The 12,132-nt window shown below is 41.2% G+C and overlaps 2 protein-coding genes and 1 long non-coding RNA gene across 4 annotated transcripts in view; 2 read left to right on the forward strand and 1 right to left on the reverse strand.

Annotated features, from left to right (window-relative positions):
* tubb6 (tubulin, beta 6 class V) overlaps window positions 1-1,648 on the forward strand; it is a 9,444-nt gene extending 7,796 nt beyond the window's left edge. Inside the window, exons 5-6 of the mRNA XM_024280671.2 lie at window positions 558-686; window positions 757-1,648. Of these exons, the coding sequence (XP_024136439.1) occupies window positions 558-686; window positions 757-1,575 (948 nt within the window). The 3' untranslated portion in view covers window positions 1,576-1,648. The remainder of the gene's footprint in view (window positions 1-557; window positions 687-756) is intronic.
* A 6,394-nt stretch (window positions 1,649-8,042) lies between these two features.
* On the reverse strand, window positions 8,043-8,528 carry LOC112151423. Of its 2 annotated transcripts, none has more exons than XR_004949865.1 (3): window positions 8,464-8,528; window positions 8,267-8,386; window positions 8,043-8,184 (listed from the first exon to the last, which is right to left on the reverse strand). It is a non-coding gene; the product is annotated as an uncharacterized LOC112151423 (long non-coding RNA). The 2 variants fall into 2 exon arrangements; XR_002920123.2 differs by having other exon boundaries at window positions 8,049-8,187.
* dipk1c (divergent protein kinase domain 1C) overlaps window positions 8,203-12,132 on the forward strand; it is a 52,494-nt gene continuing 48,564 nt past the window's right edge. Inside the window, exons 1-3 of the mRNA XM_036217426.1 lie at window positions 8,203-8,330; window positions 9,789-10,041; window positions 10,517-11,163. Coding sequence (XP_036073319.1) covers window positions 10,942-11,163 — 222 coding nt within the window. The 5' untranslated portion in view covers window positions 8,203-8,330; window positions 9,789-10,041; window positions 10,517-10,941. The remainder of the gene's footprint in view (window positions 8,331-9,788; window positions 10,042-10,516; window positions 11,164-12,132) is intronic.

Below are 12,132 nucleotides of genomic sequence, written 5' to 3' on the forward strand. Positions count from 1 at the left end.
CCCTAACTACTAAAAAACTATACAGTACAGGACGATATAGTGTCCTGCATTTTAAAGGTTACTCACATGATTCTCACTACGTTTCTTTCGTTTTTCTAAACGGCGGATATGACGTCACCGATAAGTGAAAATCAAATAAAAATGAACATTTCACGTTTATTTATGACCCACTGTGTTCTGATGGTGAGAATGTGGATGGTTTATTCAAATATTGCATTTAAACACGTTTTTTTGTTCGACCGCAATGCATTGTGGTCTATTCCACTAATCTAGTGACCATCGATGTCCGCTAGTTTTTTTGCAAAGACTTCTGGGAAATTTTGAGTGCACTCGATTTGGAATTGGTAGATTTGGACCGCACTAGAAAATGGCGAACGCACTATATAGTGATTAGTGGGGAATTAAGACACATGTCGCCAGTTTTTCGTGACATGGACGCCGCCATGTTGGAACCAGATGTCGTCTGTAAAGGTTGATTAGTCAATCAATCCGGTTCTCATATATAGTCAATGATTTCACCACATCACTGAAAGGCTCACATCTGTCATTGTCTGCAGGGTTTCCAGCTGACACACTCTCTGGGCGGGGGCACCGGTTCCGGCATGGGCACCCTGCTCATCAGTAAGATCCGAGAGGAGTATCCCGACCGCATCATGAACACCTTCAGCGTGATGCCGTCACCAAAGGTACCTAAACCCTGTCTGAAAGCAAGCGCTGTGATCCCGCTCCACGTCTTCATCCTGATCTGTCCGTCAGGTGTCGGACACGGTGGTGGAGCCCTACAACGCCACGCTGTCGGTCCACCAGCTGGTAGAAAACACGGATGAAACCTACTGCATCGACAACGAGGCGCTCTACGACATCTGCTTCCGCACCCTGAAACTCACCACGCCCACCTACGGCGATCTCAACCACCTGGTTTCAGCCACCATGAGCGGCGTGACCACCTCGCTGCGCTTTCCCGGCCAGCTCAACGCAGACCTGCGCAAGCTAGCAGTCAACATGGTTCCGTTTCCCAGGCTGCACTTCTTCATGCCAGGTTTCGCCCCCCTGACGGCGAGGGGCAGCCAGCAATACAGGGCGCTCACCGTACCCGAGCTCACCCAGCAGATGTTTGATGCCAAGAACATGATGGCGGCATGCGACCCCCGCCACGGGCGCTACCTGACCGTCGCCACGGTCTTCCGCGGACCCATGTCCATGAAGGAGGTGGACGAGCAGATGCTGAACATCCAGAACAAGAACAGCAGCTACTTTGTGGAGTGGATCCCCAACAACGTGAAGGTCGCCGTGTGCGACATCGCCCCCCAGGGGCTAAAGATGGCCGCCACCTTCATCGGCAACAGCACGGCGATCCAGGAGCTGTTCAAGAGGATCTCAGAGCAGTTCTCCGCCATGTTCCGGAGGAAGGCCTTCCTGCACTGGTTCACGGGGGAGGGCATGGACGAGATGGAGTTTGCCGAGGCGGAGAGCAACATGAACGACCTGGTCTCCGAGTACCAGCAGTACCAGGACGCCACGGCCAACGACGGCGAGGAGAACTTTGAGGACGAAGAGGAGGAGGTCCAGGACTGAGGAGCTGAATCGTGAAGAACCAATGTGATGATTCCAAAAGTGAAACTAATAAACATTTCTGAAGCATTAAAAATGGTCTTTGTCTTGAATTTTATCACTAGGACAGCAAAAAACGTTCTATTAAGGTTGACGAGATCAATCAACCAGATTCCATCTGATTGTATATTTATTTCCACAGAATCCAGATGATTGGATCAGTTTTTCCTGAAGGGTAAAAGTAATTTTAGAATACGAGTTTAGCTGAAAATCTGAAACAGTTTTGTCTAATCAGTTCATAGTTCTGTAGGTTTGTTCTGAAGAGAATGGTTTTAATTTGAGACCAATGAACGTTAAATACTGCCGACAGCGTTCTCTGTCCTGGGAGGCAGGATTCCATTTCAAGTTTATTTTAGATTGTCATTTCAAATTGAGCTTGCAAATGTGGCGTAGTCTTAATACACGCACATATTTCGATGTATTGCTATGAAAATTTAATATGTTGATCCAAGACTGATGCTTTAACAAGTATTATAACATAGAATATGAACATTTAAGGAATGTGGGCGTGGTTAGCAAACAACCTCCGTCGCTAAGGAAATCCAAAAATGTACTTTTGACAATTCTTGTGAAACTAATGTTAGTCTGTTCAGTGACCTCAGACAAACAAAACATAAAATGGTTGCTATGGAGATAAATCTACCAGAAAAGTTGCCATTTTGAAAAAAGTGCTGTTTCAATCAATTTCTCACATCTAAAAAGACCAGCTATACAAATGGAGACGGCGGGTTTAGGGGTGAATAGGGGCCGCTTAGCAAGTGAGCTCGGGTCGAAGGTGGGCATCAAGGGCGGCGAGGGTGTGTATGTGTGAGCAGTGAGGGTGTGTAGGGACTGCGGGACATCCAGCGCCGCTCGCAGCTTTAATTTTAAATTACACTTGCATTTACATAGATTTCAGTATTAAAACTTCTTAAAAATAAGTTCTTTGTTGGTGATACATGAACTTCAGATAAGTTTAGGTGACCTCTGACCTACTCCAGTTCAAAAATCATTAATTTTGTTAAAAATGCTGCAGATTTGGTTATTAGTTCAAAATGTGACAAGATTAGTTTAAAAAGGTGTCAGTTGATTTTTCTTTAACATTAAATTATTGATAAACATGGAACAACATAGTGAAAATGGGACATTTTTCCCTTGAAATGTAACAATTACTGAGATTAATAAAATGCTACATTTTGATATTTGTTTCCTAGCTTGTTGTCATTGTTGATAATTATGATGAGAAATCAGAGTCTTTCCATAGAGTACTATCATTATTCATTATTAATAATGTATAAGTAAAGGTAAAATGAGCAAATGTGTTATTTCCAATATGACTCGGTGTGGGTGCGTCTGCACAGGTAAGCACAGGTGGGTCTTTCAGTTCCCGTGAGGCTCAACCGTTTTAAGAGACGTGATGAAAATAAAAACATGTGATTGTCGTGCGTGTAGTAAATATATCACTATTTTTGTAAGGACGTGGTCATTCTCTAGTCATTAGTGGACAGACAATGGTTGCTCTTTAAAAAGTTACAATAATCTTATTACGTTTTGATTCAAACGTTTTTTACCTGGTGGTGCTTATTTTCCTAATTACACTTTCACAAAATTTGACTCGACTTATGTCTTGGCTTCAAGCCTTTATGAAAAGTCGGCAGTTAAAGATAATTTTTCTAACCAGTGTTGCTGAAAGTGCTTCACATAAAAACATTTCCAAATTTAAAAGCCAAAGAGCAAGAGAATAATAATAATAATAATGACATATTTGATCAATAAGGTTTTTAAAAATATCATAATCTAACTAAAATCTATCTTCTAGTGTAGATTAGTGCTGAAAGTTGGTTCAGACTCGTTCCTGGAATGGCCAAACTGACTGGAGCTTCACGTTGAAAGGCTCCGTTTTCCTGCAGCACCATCAGAACCCGTAAATCCCCGCCAGCCTCAGTCTTCATTTCACAGCAGTTCTGTTTGTGGGGGGATTATGGGCCGAGCGGCGGTGAATCTTGCTGCCAAAGACAAAATCAGACGGTGGATCCGTGCTTTGTGCAGCTCTTTGTGTCTGCAGCGTTCATATGGCATCAGCAGTCGCTCTACCTCCAGCTGAGGGCGGGTTTGTGGACGGACGGCAGAGCCACACCGAACTGGAAAACAAATGATAGAAATGTATTTATTAGGGCTGTGAAAGTTAACGCATTAACGCACGCAATTAATCAAAAAGAATGAATGCATGAATATTCATTAATGCAAATTGCTCACACCTCACAGAGCAGCAGTCCTTCGCTTTACCTCATTGGTTCAAGCTTCCTTAAAGCACTTTGTCAGGTATTATCACACTTATACCATGGTAAGAAGTAAATATTTAATAGGTTTTAAGTACTTTTATCTTGTTATTTTTTTAATTTAGATCTCTTTTTCACAAAAAGTGGACAATTTCATCCATGGTCTGGCGCGTTGTCACGACAACGTGTTACTGAGCATAGACTTTCTTAAAGTAAAACTGCAGACATAAAAGTTGTTAGAGTTCTACTTATCTTACAGTCCTTTTTCATTTAATTATCAAATTAAAAAAATTAAGAAAGTCAAAATGAAAGCCTGGCCGGGTTTAGTTTATGTATTGTCATATAAAATTGAACAGGAAAACATTGTGATTAATCGTGATTAATCATAGCCCAAAAGTTTGATTAATCTGAATATATTTTTAATCATTTGACAGCACGAATTAAAAATAAATTCTAAATGTGTTTTGTGTGATTTCATGATATGATTATTTGCAGATAAGTGGTTGCCAAATAATGTAACAAAAGAATTGCGATTAATTTTCCCCCAGGTATGTGATTAATTAGTTACTTTTGTTTAATCGATTCCCAGCCCTAGTATTCTTTTATTCTTGGAGGTATTTTTAGGCCTAGTGAAGTTATGCAGGTTTTACAATTCTCTATATAAAAAAAGTTGGGCTCTTTGATTACATTTTTCAATAAAAGCTATTTAAATGTTAATTTTTCAACCATTAAATCTGCAATAAAAAATATTTTCCCAGGCTGTGTTTTTCTTGTTTCCATCATGTGGGGATAAATGCTCCACTGCTTTAAGCTCCAATTAAAGTTAATCCCACTGATATTTCCCTGGTGGATTTGTCAGATTTAAAATTTAGCTTTCACTGGACTTCGGAGGCTAATCAGGCCCTCTGAAGCTGTTTCCATGGTTACTGCTGAGTCAGCTCATTGATGAAGCTCCAGGTATCGTCATCTCAAAGCAACAAACACCAAACCCAGTTTAATTCATTTTGATAGTGAAGATCTGATGAACTCCAGATACAGTCTCAATAGTTTGGTAAAGTGACCAAAACGTTCTATGTTCATCTGGAATTGGACCAGCACACAAAACCACTGGACCGGGCCCTCTGCGCCATCTCTCACTAAGTTTGGTATCAACTACCTGACTATTAATATATGAGAAAATAAAGGTGCGTCTTTGCTTATTAGGGGAGTTGTGGGCTGAAACGCCCCCAGTCCACAGCATATTGAACGGGTCCATCAGTCATGTGACCAGAGGAGCTGGGAGATAGATGTGTGTTACCCTTAGCAACAACACAACAGTGATCAAACTCTACTGGACTTTGGCTGATAACTATTATATTTAATTAATCAAATGTGACTTGAGTGTGTCTTTATTTTATTATTATTTTTTTTTAATTTTCTAATAAATGCATTTCATTGTTTCTGTGATGAGGTTGAAAATTCAGATTTTTTTTTTTGGTCCCGTATTTTCCAAAATCTATGCTTGAAATAAACAAGATCAATTAATCAATCAATCAATCAATTTTATAAAAAAATGTTTTGTTTTTTGCGTTTTTTCATTTACCTTTATTTAATTTACTTTATTTAGTCCTATTGAGATAAAAAATCTCCTTTTCAAAGGAGCCCTGATCTCGGGAGACAAAATCACCAATAAGACATACTAGTAATTAACAGAATATTCTATGCAGAAAGTATTCAGTTTCATAGTATCAACCATCACTGGAAGCATCGTTTTTAGTCAGCATTTCCTCTGAAGATAATGCTGACAGCCACACTGAGCTGTGACTGAGGGACAGCAGACTATCATGAACAGAATGTAAACATGAATCAAGAAAACCAAACTCAAAAGACTCAGAGTGTCAATGACAGGTCACTGTTTTCTGCAGGTCAGAAGGTCAGGGAGGAGGCAGACAACAGGGACTGCTCTTTGCTGTAATGAGCCTCCACAACCACCAGGGGGTGATACAGCCTAACATCCACACTGAGTTCAGGTCCAGATCTTCTGTGTGGATGAAAGTCTGGAACCCTCTGGTCTAAACGGCCTCTCACAGCTGAAGCTGCTGCTGCAGCATCTCTGCAGAGCAGCTTTGATCCATTTACCATACCTGCAGGATAAGCAGCTCCTTCTAACGAGCCGACTCGGATAATTGGCTGCAGATAAGCAGGAAGTCATGAAAGGGAGATCAGTGACTTGTGTTAAGGAACCCCGCTCTGCCATCGACCACCGAGCTGCAGAGATGGTTTAATTGGCAATTAGAGGAACAGAGAGGCTGCTGGTTCCTCCTCCGGGTTGGGGTCAAACTTGGTTTTTGAACTTCTTGTCTTTGTGTTTCCGCATCATCGATCTCCCTGCAGGTTTGGATCTTTCACTCTGTGAGCAATTAAATGGACTTTTACTGGAAAAATGTATCCCTCAGAACCTCTTGAGTTTGGAGTTTATGAGGAAAAATAGGGAAGCTTGAAATGGTCGCCATCAGTCAGAGGTGCGCAACCCATTCCCCCCGACCAGAAAAGTTCTTCGCTTTATTGACATTCAGCTCTGTGTCAGATTGATGACCCGTTATAACAGCAGTTAGGATAGGCTCCAACAACCTTGTGACCCAAAAGGGGGGATGAATATTTTGAAGATTTGCTATTTTTTCAGCTACAGCTTTTCAGCTACATGCTAGCTGTTTTGGCTAACCTAAGTTTTTTTTTCAGTTTTTTAGGCTAATTTGGCATTTAGCTAATATTTTAGCTGACTATCAGCTTCAGTGTTTTTAGCTTCAGCATTTTTAACTACCAATTTCATCATCTTCAGCTGTCAAATTCAGCTTACAGCATTCACACTAGCATTATTTAGGAGAAATGCTATATATCTAGTTCATAATTTTGTTTAAAAATTCTGGTTTTAAAGTTTTTAAAATGCAGTTTTAGAATGATTAATAAATGTTTATCCTTTTTGGTCCGCGACAGAAGGTGTGTTTTGGATTTTGGTGGCATGTGCGATTGAGTTTGAGTCTTCTGTTCTGGGACATAGTTTCTGCAGAGTGGCAGGAGTTTCTTAGAAATTCACCTCTGAGTTGAAGGCAGGATCATTGGTGCGGTGCAGCTCCACTATCTTCCCTTCCAGTTGTAGAGCAGGGAGCAGCTCTGTCAAAAATACTAGATTTTTCAAATGTCTTTTACCTTCTGCTCCTGATTCACTGATATGGTTTCAAAATAAGTCATTTTATACATCAGAAAAATGCTGTAAGATGTTAAAAACACCATTTCGATTGGAGTAGGTGTGTTTACTGCCCTCTAGTGGTCAAAACAAGCAGCCATCCTTTTTGTGTCAGCAAACTTCTTGAAGATGAGGCTGTAAATTGGAGCATGCTCCCTCAGCTCCTCCAACTGTTTCAGCCAAACAGTCGCAGCATTTTTAACCCCTGAGGGCGTGAGGGCCCCGTGCAAACGCCACGCCCTTCCTCGTGTTTGCACAACTTTATTGGCATTTTTACAAACACAGCAGTTGCCAACACGCCACAAGCCTCCGAGCCGTTATGAACGTGCACGCTCTGGTGTGTGCCTGCACGTTTGTGGGGAGGAGGAGGAAAGATGAACCTGGCCAAGAGCCTTCAGTTTGGCGAGGCCCAGGAAAGCAGACTGAACCTGAATACTTGCTACCGTGGTAACGGCTAAGAGGGGGGGTGAGGGTGGGGGAGGGGTTAAGGTGGAAGGGTGTACACACAGGGTCCGGCTTTCATCCCTCCTGAGGACATCTGCAGCCTTAAAAGCGGTTGCTGTTGGCGGCTGAGAGGAGCGGTCCCTGCAGAATGAGTTATGACACAAACACAGAGTTGGTGGGAAAGGAAAGCGAAGGAGGAGGAATGAGGCTGCGCAAACAAGCCTGAGCGCGACACACACTCTCCCTCACAGGCGCACACACACTCCGTCTAAGGGCGAGGAAGAGGAGGGACTGGAGCTGCAGGAACACCAGACGGCTGCAGGAGCCTCAGAGGAAGCCTGGCAGTCCAGACTCAGGGTTTAGTCTCCGCCAGCAGCTGGATGGTCACAGCCTTCCCTCTGGAGCATCTCAGTCAGGCTGCTCTGGTCCATCACCTCCACTAGAAGCTGAAGCACAGAAGCAGGGCGTCTGCAGTGGAATCCTGCCTCCTCCAGCTCCTCACAGGGAGGAAAACAAGCCTGACTTAATTAAGTTCTCTTATCTGGACCCTGGAGATGAGCTGCCTGTGGCACTGGGATTCCTCCTGAACAAAGTTAGACCTGCACTTTCCATCGTCCATTCAGGGGAATCTTCCTCATCAGGAAAAATCTGCTGGAAAGATCTCAGATGAGTTACAGGCTCAAAACAAAAAAGAAAATGTCTAATTTCGTATAATTTTTCATCTTTTTACCGAAGAAAGGAATAAATCAGGAGTTTTTTTTCTGCTGATCATCACTTCAGATGCTTCCAGAATGGTGAGAGAAGTTTTCCCTCTGCATGATTTTTACAGCTTCAGAAGTCCGTGCTGCCTCTGCTTCAGACTTTGCTGGTTAGGAGTGAAGTTTATGTTAAGCGCTGTAAAGCTGCAGGTCTGAACCTGACACTCACCTGCAGGAGCTGCTGTGCGAGGAGAGCAAACATGCAGCTTCAGACAGAGCGGAGCGGTAGCAGTCGCACAGCCCGCAGTCAGCTCAGATGATGGAACCTGCAGCACATTTGGGGCACGTGAGCAGCTCCTGTTTTACTGTAAACCTTGGGGGGTCCATGTATTTATAGATAAGTTTATTTATCCAAATGTCACAACAACGACTAAAATACCAGATGAGATATACGAATTGAAAAACTGAGCCAGAGAATTGGAAAAAACTAAGACATGGAGAGTAAAAAGAATGTAAAGTCGATATAATAACACTATCAACATAATTTAAAACATATTCTACTACAATTCAAAGATGCACAGAGAACTGAGAAAATTCATTTTTCTTTGATTAAACAATTCCAGGTTTGTGAACTCTCTGCAGCATATTAATGAAATAAAACGTGGACTCGCTGTACCAGGGGTGTCACACTCAGTCAAACAAGGAGCCAGAATCCAAAACACACCTTAAGTCACAGACCGAACAAGATAAACATTTATTGAACACTCTAAAACTACATTTTAAAACTTTAAAACTGTAACTTTTTAACATAACTATGAACTAGATATATAGCATTACCTGTGATAATGCTAGTGTGAATGCTGTAAGCTGAATTTGGCCGCTGAAGATGCTGAAATTGATAGTTAAAAACACTGAAGCTGATAGCTGAAAACTCTGAAGCTGATAGCTAAAAAACGTTAAAGCTGATAGCTGAAACATGCCGATATTGATAGCTAAAAAATGCTGAAGCTTATAGCAAGCTAAAATATTAGCTAAATGCCAAATTATTCTGAAAAAAAGTTCAAAAAAAAAAAAAAAAACGTAGGTCGTCAAAAAAAGCTAACCTTTAACTGAATAAAATTGCTAAACTCCAAAATTGCCTAAAAAATCCTATATTAGCCAAAACAGCTAGCATGTACCTGGAATATTAGCTAAACTCCAAAATAGCCTAAATATAAATCTTTGTAATAGTCTAAAAAGCTAGCAGAAAGCCAATTCAAAAACGTTTAGAACCGTAACTTTTACCATAATTATGAATAATAAAAAGGCAGGAATATTATTCCAGAATAAATCATCTTAAACCTTAAATAAAATTCAATATTTTCTCCATAAGAACATATTTGGTCAAAATTATACTAATTAAAAATAAGCACAAGATAACATCGGGTCTTTAATAACAATAAAATTAAATGATCTGGAGGGCCGGATCCGGCCCCCGGGCCTTGACTTTGAAACAATAAAGCAATAAATGGCTTCTATCCCTCAAATACTCTCCGTTTGTTTGTGTGAATCCAGGAAAAGGAGTTCAGATCTGAGGAAATCAGCTGTTGGAGATGATATAACCAGCAGCGAAAGCTCTTCCTGGTCTCAGGGGGACACAGTTTGAGAGCAGCTGTCTTTTTCCATCAGCAGAAGGAAACAAAAGCAGATGGTGGCCGAGCCCCTGCTCTCTTCCAGCAGAAGGAGCCGCTCCTCGTTTGGTTTCTGGACCTCTAAGGCTCCAAGTTTCTGCAAAAGGCTGAGAGCCTGAAGGAGCCTCGCTCTGCTGGTGAGCTAACCCACAATTTCTTCATTTTTGCTTTTTTTTCTTAGTTAATAGCTCACATGCTTCAGTGGAAGCAACCACAAGCAGAAGAATGAGGCCTGAAGTAGTGGATTCAAACTCTTTGTAGCTCCATCTTTACCTCAAACTGAAGAGATGTAACAGGACTTACCATCAGCTAATCAACCTTTTTCATAAACCTCCTCAAGAGAATTTAAAAGTTTAAACAACATAATGTCATGTGTGTTTTATCCATTTTATGGAGTTCTTTTATTTTTAGAGTCAATTAAATCATTTCTATGCAGATGATGTTCAGCTCCATGTTCTGATTCAATGTTTACGAACTTAAGAAACTGATCTGTAAATTAGTGTAGTAGAACAACTGAATCATTCTTTTGCTTCTTTGGTTGAGCCACAATAGAGTTTACTATTAACAAACTCAACTTTTGTTAAAATAATAAATATATTCTCTTATTTTTAGCTGTTCTCGGGGATCTGGAGTTTTGCTGATTTTTGGATGTTTTTCCTTTTTCTTTGGTGTTTCTTCATTGAGATCATCTCATGTGGATGTGAGATCAATCCCTGGATTCTGCCCCCTTCAGCTGGAATCTTCTCACCTCATTTTGGGATTTTGTGGAAAAAGATGAAGAAAAGACCGTTTGGAGGCTGGAAACTTTCTGCTTTGGGACCTGGGATAGAATCGGTTCTGTCTTCAGACAAACGCTTTACTACATGATGAGGAGGAGGACAGCGAAGCATCTCTGTGAAAGTTCCTTCCTGCATCTTTCTAGGGAATTCTGACTGTCCCGACACAGAACCTAAGTGAACATTTCCACCAGCAGATGTTCCAGAACCAGCAGCCGGTTTGGTAGCCGAGCCTGTTGAGGAGACTCTGCCCCGCCCACGATGCTGCCCGGAGGACCGGCGGCGGGCGCGGGGGGCTGGGGAGGCGGGCTGTGCCTGCTGAGGTGGCTGGGCCTCAGGATGTGGTCCCGCCGGGGGACCCTGGTCTTCGCTCTGCTCTGGTTCGGGTCCTGGCTGTTTCTGAATGGTCTGGTTCTGGTCCACAGGAGCATCCTGTCTGATTTCTGCTCTGATGAAAAGAGCAAGAAGATCCTGCAGCGACTGGTGAGTCCAACTAGATCTTAAGCTTCTGGGTTTTTGAACCACAGACTGTCACGATGAACACACGATCAACTAAAATTCAAAGTCCAACTCTTTCCAATCCCTCAGGAACAACTCAGTGGCCTTATGGAAGAGTGTCCACCCTCACTAGACAGGTTGAGGGTTCAAATCCAGACAGAGTCATACCAAAGACTGAGGTGGTTGCATGTAAATACGTATGAATAACATCAATCTTTAGTATTTTATCCATTATATCAAATCCACAGGTTTATTAAAGGTCATTTTTATCGTGTTTAACCTTCATCAAGATGTTTAACAACGGCATGAAAGTCTTTCAAACATTTCTGATTGGTAATAATCGTCCGAAAGTTGAACTCTGTGGAGAATAAATTCTAAAGTTTTGGAAATAATTGTGTCTACCGACTAACATGAAATCTTCCATATCTGTTTACCACTTTACTTGCTGACTCGTGTGTGGGACAGCATTCCATCATACATTTGCTACAAGAGATCTTTTTGTTTTAGAAAAAAGTCAAACATTTACTGAAACATGTGTCAAAGTAAAGGTCCAGGGGCCGGATCCGCCCTCAAGAACATTTATTTCATTTTATTGTCATTAATGACCCGATGTTATCTTGTGCTCATTTCTAACTTGTATAATTTTGACAAAATATATTTTTATAGAGAGTAAAATATTAAAAGTTATTAAGGTTTAAGTTGATTAATTCTAGAATAATATTCCTGCCTTTTTATTATTCATAATTATGTTAAAAAGTTACGGTTTTAATTTTTGTCAAATGGGCATTTTGACATTTACTAAGATTTTTTAGGTTATTTTGGAGTTTAGCCAATATTTTAGCTACATGCTAGCCGTTTTGGCTAATTTAGACTTTTTTTTTTTACAGTTTTTTTGGTCGATTTTGGGGTTTAGCTAAAATGTCAGCTATATGTTAGCTGTTTTGACTCATTTCG

The sequence above is a fragment of the Oryzias melastigma genome, linkage group LG20 (genome assembly GCF_002922805.2).
Source record: "Oryzias melastigma strain HK-1 linkage group LG20, ASM292280v2, whole genome shotgun sequence".
Taxonomy (NCBI): domain Eukaryota; kingdom Metazoa; phylum Chordata; class Actinopteri; order Beloniformes; family Adrianichthyidae; genus Oryzias; species Oryzias melastigma.